General features: G+C 47.3%; 1 protein-coding gene across 3 annotated transcripts in view; it reads right to left on the reverse strand.

The window, feature by feature from the left end:
- The window catches only part of NOX4 (NADPH oxidase 4), a 310753-nt gene that overhangs the window by 140952 nt on the left and 143733 nt on the right, over nt 1–26068 (reverse strand). For 2 of the 3 annotated variants that reach the window (XM_068266790.1, XM_068266791.1), the window contains exons 10-11: nt 25795–25959; nt 22692–22754 (exon numbers count right to left, since the gene is read on the reverse strand). In XM_068266790.1, coding sequence (XP_068122891.1) covers nt 22692–22754; nt 25795–25959 — 228 coding nt within the window. The remainder of the gene's footprint in view (nt 1–22691; nt 22755–25794; nt 25960–26068) is intronic. The other variant, XM_068266792.1, reaches the window with a different exon arrangement.

Below are 26068 nucleotides of genomic sequence, written 5' to 3' on the forward strand. Positions count from 1 at the left end.
AATATTATGAATAGTAAAAGTTATATATTTTGTAACGATTGTGGAACTTTCTCCGTGTGCAGTGCACAACGCGTGCGCCGATACGGCGGAAATCCTCCACAAGCGTATAATTGCAGGCACCCAGCAAAAGGTGCTACGCACCGTAGAGGGAAATTCCTGTCGGCAGATGGCGCTGGGGAGTGCAGAGGAACCAATCCTCTGTACCTCCACAAATGCCAGACAGGAATTGTACGAAGCGCAGAACGCAATCGCAAGAGAAGCGATTGCGAATGAGAACGAGCAAAGGGACAGGTTGTATGTGTGTGCGCCAATCTAGTCGCCACCCCGCGACCGCGCACACACAACAGCACATACGAAACAGAAACGCAACCGCAAGAACGGCGATTGCCAGAAGTGACTAAAGGCAGATCAGAACAGAATACGAGGATAGCAAAGGCACAGCAAACCATACAATGAGGAGATACGGAAAATAACAAACACTAGCTAACCGCGAACACCGCACTCATTCGCAACAGTGCACGCGGTTATGCGCGGTCTCCACGTGATAAGCACAATAGAGACAAGCACGCCTAACTAACCATCGACAGACAAACATGAAAAAGGCGACGCGAACGCTTGCTTAACGGTTACCTCACCGCGCCACCAGCAAGCGCTCGTAGCAGACAAGACAGACACACGAAAACAGGAACAGGCGGGAGATAGGATCCACAGCACTAGCGAAAGTGACTAGCGCGATCCAGAGAGGCAGAACAGAAGGATCCACAGCACTAGCGCGAAGCGAGTGCGATCCAGGGACAGAGTAACAGAACAGAAGGATCTACAGCACTAGCGCAGGATGCTAGTGCGATCCAGAGAGGCAGAACAGAAGGATCCACAGCACTAGCGCGAAGCGAGTGCGATCCAGGGACAGAGTAACAGAACAGAAGGATCCACAGAACTAGCGCAGGATGCTAGCGCGATCCAGAGAGGCAGAACAGAAGAGATAGCTGGTAGCAACCGCTGCACCAGCTATGCTCCAAGAACAGAGAGCAGAACGATTTCCTGTCGACCACCGTTGGGACAGGACAATCGCAACAGACAAACAGAACAGATAAACAATCCTAACTGCACTAGGGAACCTGCCTAGCAGTTTCCAGGAATTACTCTAAGCAGATCTTCAAACAAAGAGCATGGCTGACACTCTCCAGAGTGTTTCACAGGAAGACTCCTTATGAACAGCCAAGCATTGTGGGAAACACATAGTACTTATAGTACACGCCTCCAATGAATGTGGCCAGGCAATTTGCATGACAACGTATGCAAATTCCTCAGCAAGCACAAGCTGCAAAACTGACAGAAGCTCTTCTTTCCAGAGTCCTGCAGCATGCAAACCCAAACAATGGCCAAAAAACTGCCTGCCTGCACAGGCAGCCGAGCAGATCATCACAGTACCCCCGCCTCCAGGGTCGAATTCCAGACGACCCTCAAAACTGCTATTAGCAAAAGACTCCAACCGAAGACTCATGAAGGTCGGGACAGCCCGACAAGGTCCAATTCCAGAGTCAGTCCACCCAAAACCGACCTCATCGGAAACAGAAGCCACCGAAAAATGCCCATCAGCACTACAAGTCTCAGCGTAACACCCATCAGGACTGTGGATACCAGAGAAGAAGCCATCGAAACCCTCCAGACAATACCCACCACCTTCCAAGGAGCGTCCGAAAATACCGAATCTGCCACAAAACCTGTTCAAAGTGTCCCTTATAACACAAAAACCACCGTTGATCTTATCCAGGGTACCAAGCAAAATTTCTCCCGGAATCTCCCAGAACCTTTTGAAGCTCCACAGAGATCCCAAGAGGGCAGAACAATCACCAGGCTCACATGGAGAACTATCAAGAACCCCTATGGAACCAATGACAATTCCAGACTCAGAATTACGAGGACACCCATCAAGATCAAGACTTTCAGGGACCACTTCTGGGCATGCAAGCAGGCAGGCTAAATCAGAACATGTCTCCACCGAGGAAGCATCTGAGTACGCTGGTAACCGAGGCACACTTGGGCTTTCTGGGTCACAGAGCACACTGGGGTACACCAGCACAGGAGAAACCTCAGGACATGTCGGGGAACTGCCAACCTCAGAGTCAGGCACGACCAGACCAAAACCAGGACCGGGCAGAAAATCATCACGAGTAGAGGTCACAGGTACTGGTATTTCAAAAGAAAACTCGGTCTCAGGCTTAGAGATGACTGTAATGGTATCTGACAGAAATTCATCATTGACTACCCATGACTGAAGCTCCACCAGAGCTGAAAAGGTAGCCAGCAAGGCAGCAAAGCCCACGGAAAAGGGTAACACCTCAGGAGGACTTGGGGGGCAGGAGACATCTCCCACAAGTTCTGCACCGTTTGGGAGGAACTCGGAGACCTCCAGAACATCAAACAAGACCTCAGGAACATCATTTTCCAGGTTTTCTAAGAAGGATTCTGAACTATCCATGTCACAGGGCAAAACTGGAACTTTATTTTGTGGACAGGGCAGATGTCCCAGGGAAGGTTCCACCACAAACTGAGACTGGATCTCATCATCATGAGGGGAATGTACAGGTATATTTACTGGAACACACGCTGACTCCCTAACTTCATTCTCACTGTACCCAGAATTCTGTGTGGCAGTCAAACTAGCTTGTAACTCCAAAACTGCAGAAAAACAGGTGAGTAACAACAATAACAATAACAATAATATTTATATAGCGCTTTTCTCCCTGGGGACTCAAAGCGCTGTGACCCTGCATTATGCAGTCTCAAAGGCTAGGGAAAAGAGGTGAGTTTTTAGCCTTTTTTTAAAGCTGTCCAGAGAAGGAGCCTCTCGTACTGATTGTGGAAGTGAGTTCCATAGAGTAGGGGCTGCATAGGAAAAGGCCCAAGCACCAAATGTTAAGTGTATCCTGGGAATAACCAGCTTCATCTTGTTGGCAGAGCGGAGGGTGCGTGGAGGGGCATAAATATGTATAGTGTAATACCTAGACGAGCTTCTAGGGACACTGCAGGGGATTCTAAGCAAGGCCACATTGACTCATCCAGAGTACAGGGTGCAGAAGTGACACAAGGCAGATCAGAACAGAATACGAGTATAGCAAAGGCACAGCAAACCATACAATGAGGAGATATGGAAAATAACAAACGCTAGCTAACCGTGAACACCGCACTCATTCACAACAGTGCACGCGGTTATGCGCGGTCTCCACGTGATAAGCACAATAGAGACAAGCACGCCTCACTAACCAGCGACAGACAAACATGAAACAGGGGACGCGAATGCTTGCTTAACGGTTACCTCACCGAGCCTCCAGCAAGTGCTCGTAGCAGACAAGACAGACACACGAAAACAGGAACAGGCGGGAGATAGGATCCACAGCACTAGCGAAAGTGACTAGCGCGATCCAGAGAGGCAGAACAGAAGGATCCACAGCACTAGCGCGAAGCGAGTGCGATCCAGGGACAGAGTAACAGAACAGAAGGATCCACAGCACTAGCGCAGGATGCTAGCGCGATCCAGAGAGGCAGAACAGAAGGATCCACAGCACTAGCGCGAAGCGAGTGCGATCCAGGGACAGAGTAACAGAACAGAAGGATCCACAGCACTAGCGCAGGATGCTAGCGCGATCCAGAGAGGCAGAACAGAAGAGATAGCTGGTAGCAACCGCTGCACCAGCTATGCTCCAAGAACAGAGATCAGAACGATTTCCTGTCGACCACCGTTGGAACAGGACAATCGCAACAGACAAACAAAACAGATAAAGAATCCTAACTGCACTAGGGAACCTGCCTAGCACAGTTTCCAGGAATTACTCTAAGCTGATCTTCAAACAAAGAGCATGGCTGACACTCTCCAGAGTGTTTCACAGGAAGACTCCTTATGAACAGCCAAGCATTGTGGGAAACACATAGTACTTATAGTACACGCCTCCAATGAATGTGGCCAGGCAATTTGCATGACAACGTATGCAAATTCCTCAGCAAGCACAAGCTGCAAAACTGACAGAAGCTCTTCTTTCCAGAGTCCTGCAGCATGCAAACCCAAACAATGGCCAAAAAACTGCCTGCCTGCACAGGCAGCCGAGCAGATCATCACATATTTGTAATAGAATAAATAGCCTTACAATCACGTATGCATTAAAAATCTTAAAATAACGGTAATATTACATAGTTACATAGTTATTTTGGTTGAAAAAAGACATACGTCCATCGAGTTCAACCAGTATAAAGTTGATATAAACGTGATATATTAGTAAGATAATAAATCTGAAAACTATAATTTACGCATTTTAAGTCTGAAAACAAGGTTAATACCAAAAGCGATATATTTGTAATACAATAAGCTTGAAAATGATATTTAAGCATTGTACTTCTAAAAACAAATTTTAGAACGAAAAAATCAGTGAAAACGAAAGTGTACTTATTACACTCCTGAAAGCGAAAGTTAAAAATGATAAAATAAGTTAAACAGAAAGTCAAAACGAATTTGTAAACGATATTTCTCATAAACCTTATTCTGTAGACGAAAAGTTTTGTTATCACGATCTCTGCAACCGCTATTTCTCGGGCTCCCTAACTTCCTGTCGGGCGCCCAATAGCCGAAGAAGAAACAGTCACTCAGTCCATCCCAGCTACTTCCCCATTTCTCTTCTTCTCTTCTCTTTCAAACTCCTCGTGTGTCTGATCTACAAGCGACTGTCCCATTGTCTCTAACTCCTTATGGTACCCCCTTCATTCTGGATCTCCACCCCTCACATCGCTTGCTCACTTGCGAGGCTCCAGTACTTCTCCCAAGTGCCCCTACTCTATGTAAGTTCCTCTCTCACCCCATCTGGCTCGCCTCCATTTGCCTCTGGTACACTTTAGAGAGAACCTCAGGTCAAAAGTTAATACTTACCTAAATAGTAAGATACTCCAGAGACTTCCCACACCTTCCTCCAGTCCTCCGCCAGGGCCTGGGCCTCTCCTGCACATCACGACCATGCTCCTTGTGCTCTTGCTTGAAGAGGACCACGGTCACAAACATAGAATCTGACAGGATTTTTTCCGATAACTTTGAGGGATCCTCACTTGGCAAAAGAGGACCAAAAGACAGCGCCGGAAGCCTCTCCTTAGGTAAGTATTTAACTTTGTACCCGAGGTTTGCTTCAAATCCTTTTTACATCAAACATCTGATCTGCATGCTTGTTCAGGATCTATGACTACAAATATTAGTGGTAGAGGATCAGAAGGACAGCCAGGCAACAAGGAGATAAATATGTCAGCCTCAATATCCCTTTTTCAGGTCAGATGTCTTTTAACCGATTCTGGACCGACATAGCTGGAAATCTACGTCCTGCTGGTTGCTGTGCGGCTCTGACATGATGTAGATTCAAACTATTCACCTCCACGCACTCACGCCGTCCTCTCCGTTCGCACCAATGTTCTGTCGCTGCACTTGCTCACTCTGCTGTCTCAGTGACAGCAGATCTTCCGCATCTCGTTAAGGAGCCAATTTCATTGGCTCCCAACCACGTGATTAATGTGAGCCAATCACACTAATTACAGGGCACAATAGGTAAAGGATGGCTTTGGTCCATAAGTGGCCAGAGCCATCCGGTTCCAAAAGGGTTAAACCCACAAGATCGTACTACATAAACTATTTGCATTTACTCCTGCTTTAGTGCTTTTCTGCCAAATACATTTTTAATGAAGCCATAAATTTGATGTATGTCGGGTCTCTCTCTCTAACGGAATAACATTTTGTGTAATCTAAAGTTGAAGGCTTTGGACATGGCAGTCACTTGATATTCAAAGCAAAAAAACCACATGGCTACACAGCACATCAAGAGGCAGCGGAATCAAGGCCTTCTGCAATTAGCGAGTGTTTGATTATGGAAATTGGCCAAGCAGTGAAACAGCAGCTGTGTCTGTTCCTGAATCAGACCCATCATTCTTCTCCTAGTCTACTGTACTTACACTTCAAACAGGAATTCTATAGAGCAGCATCTAATGCTGACTCTATATCATGACCTGCTCTGCAGAGTGGAAAAAAATGACAAGAAGGACCTATTTTTGCAAATGTTTGGAGTCTTGTTAGAGCATTGTTCTTGATCTTTGTCACAGAGGGAGTAGAGAAAAGAGCATAACCAGTGGCATAACTAAAAATCACGGGCCCTCCCAGCAAAACGTAACCACTTTGCTGACTCTATATCATGACCATGGCATTTTTTCAGTTTTGCGTCCATCACTTATTACAAGCCCATCATTTAAAAAATAACAGTAATATACTTTACTACATACATATTAAAAAAAAGTTCAGTCCCTAAGGTAACTATAGGGCCCGTTCACACTACACGCGTTTCCAGCCGCGTTTTGGAAATGCGTGCGGGTGGCCCGACACGCACGACATCAGACAGTGCATAGAGTGCACTGTCTGATGTTCACACTGCATGCGTTCCGGACCTGTGCGGTCCGGGAACGCATGCTGCACGCAGATTTTACAAAAATGCGCGGCTGTCCCATTCACTTTTCAGTGATGGGATCAGCCACGCAACGCATACGAACGCGGATGGTGTGCGTTCGTACGCGTTGCGTTCTGCAAGCGTGGCCGTCCGCGTTTTGCAGTCTGAAAGGGCCCTAATTATGTAATTTTTTTATTGTATTTTTTTTTCTTACAAAATTTTTTTATGTGTACCTATCAGGCAGTGTGTAAGGTAAAGGGCTAATTTTAAAAGTAGAAAAAATGTCATTATCTGGAAATTCTTATTTCCAAATGTAATTTTACTACTTCGCCACAAGATGCCCTTGCACCTCACTTCTGCATGCGGAAAGTTCCTCCGCAAAGCAGAAGTATTGAGTGGATGGGGGATTTGTGAAAGACGGAGCCGTCTCGCCGACGGTGTCGGTCTTTCATACGGGGACTTAGATCAATGAAAGGGAACCTTGTTCCCATTCATTGATCTCCAGGCTAACGGAAGGCGGCGGGAGCACGCGCGATCAGGCAGCGGCAGCAGTGCAGCCTATCTGGACGGATACATCCGTCCAGATAGGATTAAATGGTGCCCCCCAATGCTCACACCCTTATCTTGCCTACCCCTGGTGACCCTTACAGCCTGGGGGCCAAGTGTCATACATGTGTAGCCATCATGATTTTGAAACACATAACAAGTGTAGCCACAAAAACACCTCATCTGGAGGATGGACCTCTTTATCAAAGAAAGTGTAAGCTAATAGGAAGCAGGGGAAAAAACAGATACTTACCAAAGGAGAGGGAAGCACTCTGGGTACTATAGAAGCTTCCCGTTCCTCTCATGGTCCCCTCGTTTCAGCACTGGCTCCCAGTGTTACCAGTGTAACACTTTAACCCAGGGCTGGATTTACCATAAGGCACCGTAGGCACATGCCTACAGGCACATGCTGATGGAAAGGCGGCTCACCCCCCTCCCCTAGTGCCGCTCTCCATCCTTCATTATACAGAGTCCCCAAAGCAGAGTGTAAATGAGAGGTTACTCACCCTGACCTCGGCATTCCGCTGACCAGATCTGCCTTCAGTCAGGGGCACCTCTAGCTGCTTAATACTGAGGGTACCTCTAGCTACCTAATGCTAAGGGGCACCTGCAGCTACCTATGAGGTGCAAGGGAAGTAAGGGAGAAGGGACACCTGGGCTAGCCAACAGACTTGCGGTGCATTTGATGGCGGTTTGTAGGTTCATGGAGGGGGAAGTCTAGGGTGCCAGGGCATCTGTATCTACAGGCTTCTGTGTTGTAAAGCCGGGCCTGCTTTAACCACTTGACCACTGAGGGGTTTTCCCCCTTTAGGACCAGAGCAATTTTCACCTGTCAGCGCTCCTCCCTTTCTTTTGCCAATAACTTGATCACTACTAATCAACAAAATTATGTTTTTTTTCGCCACCTATTAGGCAAATGTGGGTACTATGGAAGAGTGTAGGAGGGAAGGGGTTAATTTTAATTGTAAGTGTGGGTCTCTTTATTATAATGAATGTGTGAGGATCCGCGTGGCTGCCTGCTCAGGCAGGCAGCCTTTTGACCACTGTTCAGGTCTGCATTCTGCAGGTCTCTGGAAGAGAGACCTTTTGGCAGTTGTGCAGCTTGCTGCTGAGGAATTTGCATATGTTTGTCATGCAGATTGCCTAGCCACATCCCTTGTGGGCTTGCTCTATAAAGAGCTATGTTTCCCACAGTAAGTTGCTGGTCATAAGAGTTAGTCCTGTGGAACACTCGCCTGGAGTGTCAGCCTTGCTCTTTGTTTGAAGATTAGCCTAGAGTAATTCCTGGGACTGCACTAGGCAGGTTTCCCTAGTGCAGTTAGGATTGCATTATTTGTATTGCCTGTTCTGTCTGTCTGTGGGGTGCTAACCAGAGCAGCGGTTGTTGCTGGTAGGCCCTTCTGTTCTGTTGTTGCCTTACTTGGATCGCACTCGCTCTGACGGTAAGAGCAGTGGATCGTATCTCTTACGTATTCCTGTTTCCGCGTATCTGTCTTGTCTGCTACGAACGCTTGCTGGAGGCTCGGTGAGGTAACCGTTGAGCAAGCGCTCGCGTCCTCTGTTTTATGTTTGTCTGTCGGTGGTTAGTTCGGCATGCTTGTCTCTATTGTGCTTATCACGTGGAGACCGCGCACAAACGCGTGCACTGTTGCGAATGAGTGCGGTGTTCGCGTTTAGCTAGCGTTTATTATTTTCCTCATCTCCTCATTGTATGATTTGCTGTGCCTTTGTTACTCTCGTGTTCTGCCTTGCTGTAGCCTTGTGTCACCTCTGGCAATCGCCTCTCCCACGATTGCGTTCCTACTTCATATCTGCTGTTGTGTATGCACCGTCGCGGGTTGGCGACTAGTTTGGTGCACACACATACAATCTGTCCCTTTGCTCAATCTCTTTCAGGGCTATCTTGTCCTGCGTTTCTTCCCTTCGTGCAATTCCTGTCTGGCGTGTGTGGTAGGGCAGAGGAGCTGTTCCTCTGCACTCCACAGCTCCCCCTGTCGACAGGAATTTCCCTCTACAGGTGGCACCTTTTGCTGGGTTCCCGCAAATTATACGCTTGTGGAGGATTTCCGCAGTGTCAGCGCATGTCTTGTGCGCTGATCACGGAGAGAATTCCACAACCGTTACAGAATGTATATTGGTGTAATTTTACTATTTGGCCACAAGATGTCCTCGCGCATTATTTTCTATTAGCGTACTATAAGTACACGAACAGGAAGTAATGCGTGGACGTGTTACTTCCTTAGTTGCAAGGATGCAGGCATCTCATTGACAGGGGGACTTAGATCAATGAATGGGACCTGCATTCCCATCCAGTGATTTCCCCTCTAACAGACGGCGACATTAACAAGCGTGAGATGCGCGCAGGAGACAGCGGGGAGCGCACACAGCGGCAATGCGGCGGGAGGCGTATATCTACGCCCCTGGAATGGGAACAGTCCTCCCGAGGTGTGTAAATATACAGCCTGTAAAACAGCAAGTGGTTACAGGACTTCTGTCGAGAAAAACTGTATATTTTACAACACGTTTAAACACATACAAGTAAGAAGTACATTTCTTGCAGAGTAAAATGAGCCATAAATTACTTTTCTCCAATGTTGCTGTCACTTACAGTAGGTAGTAGAAATCTGACAGAACTGGCAGGTTTTAGACTAGTCCATCTCTTCATGGGGGATACCCGGCATGGCCTTTATTCTTTATAAAGACAGTTCCTGAAAATGATCTATACAAAGATGCTGGACAGCCTTCTTACTCCCTGCACACTTTTTTTGGCTTTTTAAAACAAAGAAAACCACCCATGGGGAGATGGACTAGTCCAAAATGTTGGCGCCCAGGCTGCAAACTGAATTCCTGGAGCACTTTATCAACCTGAGGAACCTGAGGAAGTGGGCAGAGACCTGAGAAACGCTTTGTCTTTTTTAACTGTGCTTGAATAAACCTTACCTGATCTAAACCCTTGTTTTTCTGGGTTGGTTCATCTGGAGAGGTAAGATACCTTATGTATTTATTTATGTCTTTATAATGTATACTCTGAGAGATATTTATTTTTGGGTGCCTCCACCCTTCTTTATTGCCCACTACACCTCCTTTGGGGCTGTCCTTCCCACTAATATGGAGCCAGCCACTGCAGGTAAGGACCCCAGGAGAGTGACCACCCAGTTTCTGGCAGGACGTGGAGTACCGAGCGGGGACGGTGGTTTCCCCGTAGGCCATATACGGTGGTTGCAGGTTCTGCAACCCACCTTTGTGAGTATAATTACTCTTGAAATAAAAGCTAATTTTATCCTATGATTAGAGATGGGCCGAACGGTTCGCCGGCGAACGGTTCCAGGCGAACTTTGGTGGTCGCGTTCGCCTGGACCAGGCGAACTTTTGCGGAAGGTCGATTCGCCCCATAATGCACTATGAGGGTCAACTTTGACCCTCTGCATCACAGTCAGCAGGCACATTGTAGCCATTCAGGCTGCACTAAGCCCTGGAGCCCCCCCCTTATATAAGGCAGGCTTGCCGGCCATTACACTCACTCGTGTGCCTGCTAGAGACAGACTAGGGACAGCTGCTGCAGACTTGTTCTCCTAGGGAAAGATTAGTTAGGCTCTTGGCTTGCTCCTGGCTGATTGTTATTGCTAAAATAGCACCCCTCTACAGCTCTTTTGAGAGCTAATGTTTTCAAGATGTGTTTTTTTTGTGTGTGTTGCTCACTGACATTATACAGCCCTATCTGTTGCAGCTGGACCTTGGTAATTGTTATTACTGTGCCAGCCAGGCCCTGCCTAACTATCTATACTGGGACACCTACCTATGCCTACCTAACTACTGGGGCACCTACTTACCTATACAGGGACACCTAGCTACCTACCTATACTAGGGGACCTACCTATGCCTACCTACCTATACTGGGTATCCTACCTATGCCTAGCTAACTACTGGGTCTCCTACCTATGTCTAGCTAACTACTGAGGCACCTACCTATGCCTACCTACCTATACTGGGTCTCCTACCTATGCCTAGCTAACTACTGTAACACCTACCTACCTATACTGGGACTCCTACCTATGCCTAGCTAAATACTGAGGCACCTACCTATGCCTACCTACCTATACTGGGACTCCTACCTATGCCTAGCTAACTACTGAGGCACCTACCTATGCCTACCTACCTATACTGGGACTTCTACCTATGCCTACCTACCTATACTGGGACTCCTACCTATGCCTACCTACATACTAGAAGATAATAAGGTTGTTGCTTCATTGTGGACAGACCAAATTTGATCAGCTGGACAGTCACTGTTGTTCAATCATTTAGCTACCACAGCCCGGTGACCATATGGGCTGGAAAACCTCCACGGCCTGCACTCTGGCCATGTTGCGCATCAGTCCAGCACGGCCGTCACTACGCAAACAGCTGTTTGCGGTGCGTTACACAGTGAGTTTTGTGTGTCAGTGTGAAGCAGAACTCTAATTACACTCCCTGATTGATGTATACACATCAATGATGTTTGAAAGCACGTTAGGCCTGCAATGTAGCATTCAATGTGATTTCTGCCCTTAAAACGCTGCTTTGCATCACATCCAGATTTTTCCCCGGGACTTTGGGCATGTATCCCACTCCGCCATGCCCCCCTCCAGGTGTTAGACCCCTTGAAACATCTTTTCCATCACTTTTGTGGCCAGCATAATTTTTTTCTATTTTTCAAAGTTCGCATCCCCATTGAAGTGTATTGCGGTTCGCAAACTTTTCCGCAAACCGAACCTTCCGCGAAGGTTCGCGAACCTAAAATCGGAGGTTCGGCCCATCTCTACCTATGATACTGCATCATTTGGCTCCTGGTCTCATCTTTGTCACATTACTTACCGTGGTTCCCCCACAGTGACCGTTCCTATTTCAAGTCCAAAACCTGCCAGTTCCATCAGTTTTCTACTACCATATTTTTTGGACTATAAGATGCACTTTTTCTCCCCCAAAAGTGGGAGGGAAAAATCAGTGCTTGTTATAGTTCGAATGCTACATTTTTGGACTTGCGCCTCCTTCCCGCGTTCTCTCAGGGCCGGCCCGCTCATGAGGCGGGGTGAAACTTTTGCCTCAGGCGGCAAAATTCCAGGGGCGGCACCCGCCCGTCCGTGGGTGCGGGGAGCCGGCCGCCGAGCTGGAGGGGTAGCTGGTAGGACGGGGGTATTGGGCCTAGCGGCGGGGAGGGGGGGGTCGGACCCCCCCCTCCCTCGCCTGGGTCCCCCGTGCTTCGCTCCCCTCCAGCCTTAAATACAAGCAGCCGCTATGTGTAAGAGGCACGGGCGGGGAGGACTCACCTCTTCCTCGTTCCAAGCGTGCGCTCCACTGACGTCACTTCCTGCAACGCTGCAGGAAGTGACGTCAGTGGAGCGCACGCTGGGAAGAGGTGAGTGTCCTCCCTGCCCGTTCCTCTTACACATAGCGGCTGCTTGTATTTAAGGCTGGAGGGTAGCGCAGTTTGGGAGACCCAGGCGAGGGAGGGGGGGGGGGTACGACCCCCTCCCCGCCGCTAGGCCCAATACCCCCGTCCTGCCAGCTACCCCTCCAGCTCGGCGGCCCCCCAGAGCCCAGTGGCGGCGGAAATTTTTTTTTTGCCTCAGGCGGCAAATAGTCTAGGGCCGGCCCTGCGTTCTCTATCCCGTGTCTGCTATGTCGGCATGTCCCCTTGTGCCCCAGTGTCTGCATGTCTCCCTGTGTCCCAGTGTCTGCATGTCTGTATGTATTCCGTGTCCCCGATGTTTGCGTGTCCCCGCTGTCCTGGTGTCTAGATGCCTTAAACACATACTTGCAGCTGCCACTTATTCATCAGGCTTACCTGTGTCCCAAATACATAACTCCCTTGCAGCTTTGATCATCGTGCTGTCTCCCGGTACCGCAGCAGCTTGTATCAACCAGGAAGTCCCGGACGTCTTTGCAGAGAAATGCACCAATCAGACGGGGGCACTAGCCTCAACCCCCAATCATGCTGCTCACTGCTCGAGCGATGTCTAGAGGGCAGGACCACCTCTCCATCATTGAGGCCAATCACAATACCCCCCGCCTGATTGGTGCTTTTCTCTGCAAAGACGTCCGGGACTTCCTGATTGATACAAGCTGCTGCGGTACCGGGAGACAGCACGATGATCAAAGATGCAAGAGAGTTGTGTATTTGGGATTTTTCTGAAAAGACGTCCGGGACTTCCTGATTGATACAAGCTGCTGCAGTACTGGGGGAAACTGTGATGACTAATGCAGCAAGAGAGGTATGTATTTGAGACACAGGGGACAGCCTGATGATGAATAAGTGGCATCTGCATGTATGTGTTTAAGATACCAGGACACGCAGACACCGGGGACATGGAGTACATGCCCACACACAGATACTGGGACACAGGGGGACACAAAGACACTGGGACAAAGGGATAGCAAACAATGGGCTAATGGGGATAGAAGACACTGGGCATGGAGGAAACAGTGGACAAGGGGACAGAGGAAGGGGGACAGAGCACAGGGCATTAGACACCGGTGGACAGAGGACATAGAGACAGAGGAAGGGGTAAAGAAGAGGACACAGAGACACCAGTGGACACAGGGGGGCAGAGGACACAAAGAGGGCAGAGGACACAAGTGGAGCAGAGGACACAAGGGGGGCAGAGGATACAGAGGGACATAGGAGAACACCGGGGGGGGGGGAGGGTACAAGAAAGACATAAGGAAGACATAATAATTGAGGAAAAAGTCCATAAGATGCCCCTTCACCATGGAAGCACCAGGTTTAGTATATATATTTTTACCTTGGTTTTTGTCCTGTAAACCTAGGTGCGTCTTATAGTCCGAAAAATACGGTACTGTACGTGACAGCAACATAGGAGAAAAGTAATTTATGGCTCATTTTACTCTGGAAGAAACATACTTCTTATTTGTATGTGTTTACATGTATTTGATATTTCACACTTTTTGTATAGTGGTCCTTTATACATGCTTAGACATGAAGTTTAGTTGGCACACAGTTGTTTTAGGCTCTGTGCCCATCATCATTGCATAGCATGGCCTTCCATGGTCCTGTGGACATCTATGGAAGAAAGGACATCATTATCCTGCACTAGAATAGCTGAATACAACTTGAACTCCATAACCCCTTTACATGTTATGCTGTATCTGTAATACACACAACTGCAAAACTCGAGCTGTTCTCTAATTGTATGCGTTTTCCCTTTTCCCGTGAGAATTCTCGTTTTATAGAACTAAAAACACGAATAAAATGTAAAAATCCCGCTTGCTAGCATTCTTCCCGCTAATGAAACCGATTACGCTATCCCCCTGTACATTAACAAATTACAATTCCGCCGTGAAAAATAATCAAACGTAATTTTTCTGCGCTTTTGCGCTCTTGCATCCATTAGTGCCAATAAATGTCATCGGTCTATTATATTTAATGTGTTCAGCACCGCAGGATGTCCGCGGCCAAATACATGTAATTAGTCAGTGCGGCGGGTTAGGTCATAGCGAGTAATCAGTGACAAAATAAAAAATACGGTGGGCTGAAAAAAGAAGGCCATTACCTACTATAGCTCAGGGGGAATAATGACCTGAAGAAATAGAAAAAAAATCACACATCTGGATAAAAGGGGCTTTCTAAGGTTCAAAACGGGAGCAGGAAATAACAGTAATTATTTTCACAACTGCTCACCATTCATTACCAATTAAACAATGGTTAAATGCACCACGTGTCGGCAACAAAATCACCGAAGCTGGTAACATACTATGCCGCGCCATTAAAGGACCACTAGCATAAAAAAAGTGTAAGATTTAAAGTGAACCCAAGGTGAAAATAAGCTGATGAGATAAACAATTGTATTCATCCTCCTACTCCTAAAAAATGATATTTTTAGATATCCCATGGTTTTATTTTATATTTAAACATTTACAAAGTAGATTGAGGCACTGCAGGAAACGCCACGTTTTTATGCATATGCGTTTGTGCATTTGTATTGCATTTTCTATGAGTTTGCGTTTTTTGTTCCCGCACGTGCTTTTTTTTGTGTTCTGCATGCGTTTTAATTCGTTTGCGGTTCGTATATACACTTTTTTTCTATTGCGTTTTATGTAAATCACTAGGAAGTCAACAGGAAGTGGAAATACATCAGAGAACATAGTTTACTTTTCAAAAAACGCATATAAAAACTCATGAGAAATTTAGGAGACGTGATAGGCCCTTGTAATTATTACCCTCAACCATATAAAGACTCTTGAATTAATCTGGCTTGAACCATTGTGACTCATTCCCTATATTATGACCTTTATGTTTTTTGTTCTACTTTATCTCATATTACTGTTATAGCTACTTAATTACTAGATTATCTTTTGCATCTACAAAACAACTTAAGCAGCAGGACCAGGATACCTATATTATCGCTTATTTTTACTTCCATGGCTGTATAATCTGGACTCTGCAGACTGATATTCTATAACCCTCTCACGCTCACTTAAAATTGGCTAAATTGAAAGCAAGAGGAAAGATACCCCAAACTGAAGTACACTGGCTGTTAAAAGTACTCTGTTCTACCCTCTTCATCACTACAATCCAATAAAGCTAAGTCCGGATAGTATTATTGGGACGCTACATAATTCCTTGTCTATGATAATTGACAAATTATATACTGTTTGTACCTGCTTTAATATCTATATGTATAAAGATCTGTTTGACTTTTATCTATGCTAAAATAAAAACTAGTGAAACAAAAAAAAAAACTCATGAGAAATGCATGCAAAACGCATTACATTGCGTCACCATTGACCTTCATGATGTGCGTTTTTTATGCGTTTTTGAAAAATATGCAACAAAACCAGCGTTTTTAAAATGCATACAAAATGCATAGGCGTTTATTATATGCTTTTTTTATGCAGCCCATCGACTAACATTATACACATAAACGCTGCGTTTTACGCAACGCTAGCATTTCTGCCTAGTGTGTTCCCAACCTAAATGTTGTGTTGTCTATGCTCAGTGGCAGCCTATTAGGTGTCCCTAAATGAAAATACATGTACTATTGACCTTTTTTATCTCCCCTGCTCTCAGAAGTTGTATTCTGCCAGGAAAACTTTTATGGCTGTAATTTCCTTATCTGTGATGTTTACTATGTTCCCAACAAGCTTCCGACAAGACAGAAGCTGTCACTTTCAAGTCTGAAAAGGATCTCTTTCAGCAGCGTTCGTGTTGCGTTTAGATGCGGTCGCGTTTTTTCTTCCCCTAGGGGGACATTAGCCGTCGCGGTTAACCGCCCCTGGAAGCTACATGTAGCTTCCAGGGGCTCCTTGAACGCCAGGGACAATCGGGACCCGAACGCCGCGTTATGTGTAAACGCGCTTGAAAGCTTGGTACAAACGCTCCCATTCAGTTGAATGGGAGCGTTTAACACCAAGCCCCGAACGCTGGCTGTAAACGCTCTGCAAGCGTCCGTCTGAACCAGCCCTAAATCAGCCTGGTTATTAATAGGTTTTGCACTGATGTTTATCTCATCATGTCACATGTCACCTCGGGTACACTTTGAAATACATGTAAACACATACAAAAAAGTATCTTCCAGAGTAAAATGAGCCATAAATTACTTTTTTCCTATGTTGTTGTCGTCCGTTACAGTAGGTAGAAGAAGTCTGACAGAACTGACTGGTTTTGGATTGGTCCATCTCCTCATGGGATATTTTTAGTATTTTGTTTATTTTTTTATGAAAGCAATCCCTAGAAGTGATCTATACAAAGATTTTGGCTCTGTACAGAGTGGTGAGAGCCACTTTTAGCCCTATCACAAACATAGTCCATGCTGCAGCTTGCCTGTGCTTGCGATTAGGATAAAGTAGGGTGTCAAAACTTTTTGGTCCAAGAGCCATATCACTGGTCTTGAGATAGCTGGGGGCCGAACTAGTGACATTAAACACATTTTTAGATTGCCCCTAGGTACAGTACAGCACAGTAGGTACAGTATGCCTAGTACAGCATTGTCAAATAAAACATTTCCATTGGAAATAAACCATATACTATGTGTGCAATCAGCATGTCCCTTTCAGTGTGCAGTGGTGGCTGCTAGTGAGTGGCTGCTGCTGCTGCTGACATAGTGGTGACTGCTAGTGAGTGGCTGCTGCTGCTGACATAGTAGTGGCTGCTAGTGAGTGGCTGCTGCTGCTGCTGACATAGTAGTGGCTGCTAGTTAGTGGCTGTTGCTGCTGACATAGTGGTGGCTGCTAGTGAGTGGCTGCTGCTGCTGCTGACATAGTGGTGGCTGCTACTGAGCGACTGTTGCTGCTGACATAGTGGCTACTGCTGCTTGCATAAGTAGGTGCCCTTCACTCATCTAGTTTAGGCTCATGTATGTGTTCTTCCTCCCCCTTCACCAGGACTTCTGTGGCCATTTTCCATAGCACTGTAGTAATGACAATAGGCAGAGGCGTCTGAGCCATTAGGCAGCTATAAATTCTTGCCTAGATGAAAGGAGGAGGGAAGGGCGCTACTGCACTGAGTAGTGAGAGAAGAAATGCTTCTCTGCTCACTCAGGTATCAATTTACACAGCAGCAGCAGCAGCAGCAGCGCCTGACTCCACTCATAACTGATTTACTGACTGATTCATTCATTTCCTTTAGCTCAATGATTCAAAGAACCACAGTAATGAATAAGTCAGTGAGAGAAGGCACTCATCCTAGTCAGGGATCCGAGTACAGCATCAGCTCCTGAGTCCTGAGATTCATTCAGTCCCTCTCTCAGTATTCAGGTTTGTTGTTGTACGGCATTGTAAAACACTAGGCTAGCTGATAAAAGTGCAATTAGAGTGCAGGCAAGCTGGTAAATATACACAGCATGATGCAGAGGAGGGTCGGTGGGAAAAAATCTGTCTGGTCTCTCCCCATTGTTAAAATGACTGCATGTGCAGATAAGGTGTTAAACAGGTTGAAAAGTTTTGACAGTACCTAGACTCCAGGAGGGCTGCTTTCTGGCTGATGTGAGAGACTGGCAGCAGCAGTCCTATTACCGGCAACTAGCCTCTGTATAATGTGGGACTGCAATACAGATTAGCTCTCTGCTCCATCTCAGGCTATTCTCAGTCTCACTCCGCTCCTCCTATCTCTGGACTAGTGCACGACAAAATCGCAATAGCAATCGCTAGCAATTCGAGAATGCGACTTTGTGAAGCGATTTTTGAAAGAATCGCTCCAATAAATGCTACCTGCAGCATGTTTGTGATTTTAAAAAATCACAACACTGCTGTGGGAACACACTCATAGGGTAACATTAGCCCATCGCTTTTAAAATTGCTGTAAATTTGAAAAGCGCTCTAAAGCACTCTTGGTGTGCACCAGCCCTCCCTCATTCACCTTTGTTTCCCTCTTTCCCTAGTGCTGAGTGTCTGTGTCTTCTTGTCATACAGGAAAGCTAAATCAAAGTGCAATCCTGGTGAGGCAAATATCTTCTTCCCTCTCTTTCAGCTTTTCTCTCCTCATTATTTCTCTGCATAAGGGATCAGACACACTATAAGGTAGTGAAAACCGGGATTAGTAGAGATGGTGGTGAAGGGGAGGACATAGGTAGGTGTATGTGGGGGGAGGGGGCGTGGGAGGATTGGCCTTGAGGGAGTTACAGTGGCCATACTTTTGTTGACCTGACAGCCGATCGACCAACCGTTTTGATATTAGCAATTCAGATAAAAAAATTTGGGTGGAAATTGGTTGAATGTATCGATCTGAGATGTTGGGAAATCTTGGGCCAATGTGGTTGTCAGGTGCGATAATCATAGAGTGCGATAACCACGAATTATAGACAAGACAGAAACCCCGGCCATTGTCCCTCAAAATGTATTGTGCCCCCCTGATGCCTGTACTTTACCTGTCACACTGTTCACAGAGTGTCCTTGCTGTATTTCCGTATTGGCGCTCCACGTGATTACTGGCATATACGACATGGGATAAATGTGTGACATAATTTGGGCTGAGGCTGCCATGATAACGGGCCTCTAGTCTGTGTTTCCCCCCAGGCCAGAAGGTCCCAGTCCTCCCCTGGTAGCAGCATTGTGTGTGTGTGTGTATAGTGTATGTCTACTGTGTGCTGTGTATAGTGTGCTCTGTGTGTGTGTGTGTGTGTGTGTATAGTGTGTGTGTGTATAGTGTAGTGTGTGTGTGTGTATAGTGTGTGTGCGTGTGTGTACTGTGTATAGTGTATATGTTGTGTGCGGTGTGTGCGTGTGTATAGTGTGTGTGTGTGTGTGTGTGTGTGTGTGTGTGTGTGTGTGTGTGTGTGTGTGTGTGTGTGTGTGCGCGTGTGCGTGTGTACTGTGTGTGGTGTGTGTGAGTGCATGCCGCAATAAGTATATTTTATGGTGAAACGCATTACAACTATTTTCTGGTGAACCCGTGCCGCAATAAGTGTATTTTCTGGTGAAACGCTGCTGCATTATGATTTTCGGGGGTTTGGGGGTGGGGTTCACCACAGGAGTGGTGTTCACCACGAGGGGTGGGGGTATGGGGCTGGGGGCAATCACGGGGGGGGGGGGGGGGGGAAGGGGCGCCACAGGATTTCTCACCTGTAGTGACAAAATGGCTAGAGACGCCCCTGACAATAGGACTACAAAAAATGTTCAACATTTTTCAGTGTAGAAACTCCAGCAGAAATGTGTTCGTAGTTCTATACCAGTGCCGATGGGACTACAGGAGAGCAGAGGGGAGGCAGAGCGATGACACAGGTTTGTGCTAAACATTAATGCATGCGGATGCATGCAAATAAAATCTCACAAGAGCTCTGAGAACCTTAGGAAAAACGCTGTTTTTCACGTTGGGAATTGTTATCTTGCCTGCTGCTTGCACCTGTAAAGGTGGTGAGACGTACGCTCAGTGTCGCTGGGAGCTGGAAAAGCTAAAGAAATTCACTTGCTGGCCAAGCAGCAATAATCATGTTTTGCTGCTCACAGTGAAGACTTTCTGCAGGTTTCTATTGGGAAAAACACAGGGTTATTGCTGCTTGGCCAGGGATTTCCTCAGTTTCTCCACCTCCCAGTCCGACACTGCATAGACTTAAAAACTAAAGGGGCCCATACACCTAACGATTTTCCCGCCGATATATGGCCGATTCGATCACAGTGACGCACACCGCAGTAGAGCGCCCTCTACTGTTTAAACTTCCCCTAGACAGGAAGTTCAGTAGCTGCAGGAACGGTCTGGAGCCCGGAGCGGAGAAGAAGACAGCGGTATGCATTATGCAGAGGGGGGGGGGGGGGATGGGTGCGGAAGCAGCGGCAGCTCCACAGATTGTGATCGGTTTCAGGCTGAAAGGTGGCCATACGATCCCTCTCTGATCAGATTCAATCAGAGAGGGATCTATCTGTTGGTCGAATCTAATGGCAAATCGACCAGTGTATGGCTTGGCCACTAACGATCCAATATTTCTCATCCAATTTTACCAAATCTATGTAGTATAAAGGTAAACTGAGTGAATGTACCGAATAGATAATTTAAGCAGTTACCTTATATTACATAGAAATGGTAAGATTGGATAAAAAAGATTGGATAGTTAGTGGCCAGCTTAATGAAAATCTTTTTGCAGTGCACCGTGATTGCAATCATGATTTTTAGCGTGGTAGGGCCCTTAAAGGGTCTGCTTCTTCTAGCTCCCTGTAGTCCTAGTCCCTCACCGTCATCCACAATGCTTCCTTCAGCCGCTGTACCCTTTGGAAATCTGGTTGACTTAACCACGCCCTGGCCACTGGGCATGCGCTTCCACAGTAGCACGCCTCCGCAATCATGCCATACCTCCCAATCATGCCGTGCCCCATGCCACGCCCCTAATCATGCCCTGGCACAACCCTAGTCACACATACCATAAAGATTTCATAAGAAAAATATGTTGGTTAATAACTCAAACCACACTGATCCTTACTGATTCTATCCTGGTTCATTTTCCTTCATATTAACACATGGAAATAAGAAATATATCAATTTAAAGGATAGGAATAAAGTTTAGAGTCAATTAAACACGTTTTCAGTAGAAAAATACATATATTTACATAGATCTGTACATCAGTCCTGAAAGAAACAAACTGATCATAGAGGTGGCACTCTTTACCCACGGGAGGGGTGCATAGCTTGTGGGTGCTAAGCCAAAGAACCCTGTAAAACAACAGTCAGATACGGATTCAGGCCTCGTTCACATCTAGCAACGCAGATGGCTGTGCGATCCGAACGCAGCACATCCGATCGCCAGCCATCTGCGCCGCTGCCCTGGTGATCCCATCCATTGACAGTGATGGGATCAGCTCTGCGCTTGCAGGCAAAATGCAGCCAGCAGTACGCAAGCGCTTCCCAGCGCATCGTACTGCTGCGCAGCACAGTAGATGTGAACGGTAGAAGGGCAGTCTATGCCCTTCTGCCGTTTCTGCGTCTCAGCACATCATACCCGCTTCCATATCCGCACGGAAGCACGTATGATGTGAACGAGGCCTCAGGCTAGCTCACTGACTTTATCAAGATGCAAACAATCCTTGTTTATTGCTTCATCGGCATGTGTACATTGACAATTTTTTCGGAGATAAACAATTGTCAATGTAAACGTACCGATGAATCAATAAACAAGGATTGTTTGCATCTTGAAGACGGTGTGCTAGCCTGAATCCATATCTGTCAGTCCTGAAAGAGAGACACATGAGGAAAGAGGGACAGAAGGATTAGGTTCCCAAAGAGGGACTATCCTTTCAAAAGAGGGACAGTTGGGAGCTATGATCACGCTCATCACATTTTTACGAACTGCGCAAGCGCAGAATGCTCCCAGCTGCAGGAGCACAATCAAACTTTTGGAAGAGGAACATAGCTAATATGCAGGGTTTCTTTTAAAGAGAGCCCGAGGTGGGCTCATAAAATTAAAAAGGGGGCTAAGCCGATCAGGTAGCCGCCAAAACTGCCACTCTCCTCCGCTCCCTGCCGCTCCTGTGAGCCGCGCTAGCCCACTTTCATTTTCGTGACCTTTGGGTCACAACGCTGTAAGGAGAGAGATCTCTCTCACAGCAGCGTGCAGGGAGGTGGGGGAGCGGCAGGGGGCGTGGCCATGGACCTCTAGAAAACCTGCGGGAACGCCCCTGGCGGGCATGTTGAGCAGGGAATCCCTCCCCTCTACTTACCCTTTGAGAATTTCGGAGAGCTATAGTGTGGCGGTGGTGGTGGGCATAGAGCGGCAGTGTGAGGACACAGAGGCATGTCATAAGGCAGAGAACATGCCTCATTGTCCCATCTGCCCCCCAAGGAACCGCCTCGGGTTCTCTTTAAGTAACAATAATTTCTCTATGGCAGTTCAGACGCCTGACACATCTCTAGGCCCATCCCTTTGTTTTTCTTTTCGTCAGCTGGGAGTTCCAGAGAAGGGGAGAGGCACGTGAGAAATCCTGTATGCGGGAGTGGGAATAAGTGACTGGGGTGGGTGAGCGAGGATCATTAGCAGCAGAGCAAGTTGTGTAGGATGGTATCGGGAAACTTGTGTGGCTAAGTATAGAAAGGGGAAGATTGCAGGTTAGCCTTAGAAGCTTGAACTGAATTCTCTATATACCCGCCCACTGCATTACATGAAACAGGACGCTGCCACAGCTGCCAGTGTGACAAGCAGCAGATATGACAGCCTCTGCCTGTCCAACACTTATTACTGCAATTTAATAGAAAACAAGTCTCACCATTGTCAGCGTGAAAGGATGGTTCTCTAATGCAGACACATTTGGACATTGCAAAGTAATGTACTGTAAAAAAAAAAGAATAATATAAAATGAAAGCTGTTAGTCAAGAAACCCTTTCAAATAGTTCTTCACGTAAAGAGTTAAAGTAAACCTGTGAGGAATAAAACTTAAAGAGAACCTGTAGTAAAAAAAAAGCCCTCTGGGGGGTACTCACCTCTGGAGGGGGAAGCCTCAGGGTCCCAATGAAGCTTCCCCCTCCCCTGTAGCTGAAGGCAATCCAGCGCTGGCTCCCCCGACAAGCAATGATATATTTATTCTGCGCAGGTACACTAGCGGCTCTTTGTTCGGGTTATGGTGGAAATAGTTGAACCCAATCGTATCCACTCTACTGTGAAGGTGCAAAAGACTTGACCCTGCGCAGTAGGGCGGATACGAACGGACTTGGCTATTTCCCCCTAAACCCGAACAGAGAGCCGCTAGTGTACCTGCGTAGGATCGTGGTAGGTAAATATTTACCTCGCCGCGGTTCGGGGGGCTGCAGTGCTGGATTGCCGGGACACCGGAGGACGGGGGAAGCCTCCTTAGGATCCAGAGGCTTCCCCCTCCCGAGGTAAGAATCCCTCAGAGGGTTTTGTTTTACATTAGAGATTTTCTTTAACCTCCCTAGCGTTCTGGACGAGCGGAGGTCACCGCTCAGGCCCCGCTGGGCCGATTTGAATAATTTTTTTTTTAAAAACACGCATCAAGCACTTTGCTTGCTGCGTGTTGTGTCCGATCGCCGCCGCCCGCCGCAGATCCGCCGCGATGCAGGGCCCCCCCAGGCGAGGCCCCGTGCGCTGCCTGGCCAATCAGTGCCAGGCAGCGCTGAGATCGGGTCTCCCTGTGACGTCACGACGTCGCCGGCATCACGACATGCATCGTCATGGCGACTGGGGAAGCCCTCCTGGAAATCCCGTTCAGAACGGGATTTCCGGATGGGTGATTGCGCCGGCGGGGATCGGAGGGGTGGGAGGGACGCCGCAGGGAGGGGGGAATCATGTAGCCTGCACTAGGCTAGCTACATGATATATTTAAAAAAAAATTGCAGAAAACGTTCAGGCAGGTGTTAAAGTGAACCGAGCATCATTTTTGACACCCAGAGCAGTTCTATAGCAAATTAAAAATGCATTCTAAAAATGTGGTTTATTATTAAAAAAAACTTTCAATTTACCTCATTTTTTTACATCTAAGGGTTAAAATAGCCACTTTGTCCGTCCGCAAAGGACCTGCGGGGTCGCTGAGCAGGAGATTGTTGAACACAGATAAGAAATCACCTCATTAGACTTAACTGACCACAAACAAACCCCCATTGTACTTCCAACAGAAAACATCAGTTACAGTTGAAGAATTTCACACCTAGCCTGGACAATGCTAGTTGTAAAACAGCAAGGGTTGAGCTTCTGAACAATGGCAGCCCTTGCAGCTATTTGAAGCCAGGAGCTGCTTAGTTCACTTTAAATTAAGAGTATCTGTAATAAAAAAAAATTGTGCCCCTGGGGAGTACTTACCTTGAGAGGGGGAATCCTCTGGATCTTAATGAGGCTTCCCCCGTCCCCCTGTGTAGCCCCGATCCACTGCTGGCTCCCCCCGGGAAATCGTCATATGCAGTAGCACCTGCAGCACGGGGTGATATTTACCTTTAGGATCCAGTGCAGGCGCAGTGCCCTCTTCTACTGTGGGCTCCAGTGGATACAGTCGAGCCCAATTGGGTCCGCTCTGTTGCGGCGGTGAATACGGCTCAGGCCTGCACAATAGAAAGGACCCGATCGGGCTTGGCTGTATCCACAGCGCCAGCGCTGGATCCTAAAGGTAAATATTGTCATCTGCTGCGGATCGAGGGAGCCAGCGCTGGTACGAGAAGGCACAGGAGGACGGTGTAGCATCATTGGCATGCAAAGGTATCCCCCTCTCCTCAAGGTAAGCACCCCCCCAAGGGCAGTTTTTTTTATTACAGATTCTCTTTTAAGTGTAGACTAGTCAATGCTTTTCATCGATATTCCCGTGATCGCATCTGCTAGATATCAATGCCACAAACGAAGCCTGGTCGGTTTTTGGCCAAAATTGACCAATCTGGTTGAGGCACCAGAAAGAAGACTTTGCCCGTTTGGTGGCAGGCGGGCAGTGTCGCTAGCAGTGTCTGATTTTGGGACAACACAGCAGCGCAGCTACTCTCACCTGTCTGCCAGTGTCTTACCTCCACCACTGGGGCTTCTCCATGTCTATTCTCCGGAAGGGGTGTAACTACAGTTCTAGTTCCCCCTCCTTCTTGCAGAGATCAGTTGGAACTGCACCGGCTCTTCTTCAAATGGCCCTGAACTCTTGCACAGAACAGAAGGTAAATATAGAGAAATGCACCCTGAATGTATTTAGAGAGTTTGGTCTGTCTAATTCCCCCTTATGGCTGGATTTAAGACAAGGCCACATAGGCCATGGCCTAGGGCACCACAGGATCAAGGGCGGGTGGGAAGCAGGCTATACTAGGGGGAAGGGAAGGATCAGCTGGCAAGATATAATGGATGGAGGGGGGGTCATCAGGCTATCGATACGGAAGGGGGCATAGGGTTATCTGGCTTCTTATACTAGTGGGAAGGGGTCATCAGGCTACCTATACTGGAGGAAAGGAGGGGTCATCAGGCTATATAAACTGGAGGAGGGGGGTTATCTGGCAACCTATACTGGAGGATGGGTGTGTCATCTGGCTATCTGAACTGAAGGGGGGGGGGGGCAGCTGGTGACAGTGGCCTTGGGCGTTAAAGAGTACAAATCCGGCCCTGTTCCCCCTCATTTGTGTCTAATCACAAGTTGTGATTTGATCTCTCCTGTGTCACCTGACTGCCACGACAGACAAGCTCATTTGAAAGCACAAGCTGTTAATCCAATGTCTGCTTCCATGAAAGCACAAAGTAGATACACTGCAGATTTATTGTAGGATTTGTACCAGCTGTAACAAAGAAACATTATTATGCTGCTGCGTATCTTTTAGAGCAGAGAGGAAGTTCTGAGTTCAGGTCCACTTTAATTAATCCAGACCTTTCTTTCCACAATCAGAGTTTCTCGCACTCACCTGCCCGGGACTCGCCTTGAATTTCTCTTTGGTCATCCTGATTTCAATGACTCCACAAGGATGAGGGATGACGGAGGTGATGGTCACGGGTTTGGTGCTTCGGAGATATCGGTATAACCGTTCGGTGCAGTACAAGCATAGAGGGGCTGAAATCCAGATCCAGGTCTGCACAGAGAGAGATGGAGGAGAGTACGTCAGAGAAAGTCTTGCCATTTTTCAGGAAAGATAAAGTGCACCTGTCACTTCACAAGGTGGTGAAATAAGCACGGATGAG

This window comes from Hyperolius riggenbachi, chromosome 2 (assembly GCF_040937935.1).
Source record: "Hyperolius riggenbachi isolate aHypRig1 chromosome 2, aHypRig1.pri, whole genome shotgun sequence".
NCBI classification, from domain to species: domain Eukaryota; kingdom Metazoa; phylum Chordata; class Amphibia; order Anura; family Hyperoliidae; genus Hyperolius; species Hyperolius riggenbachi.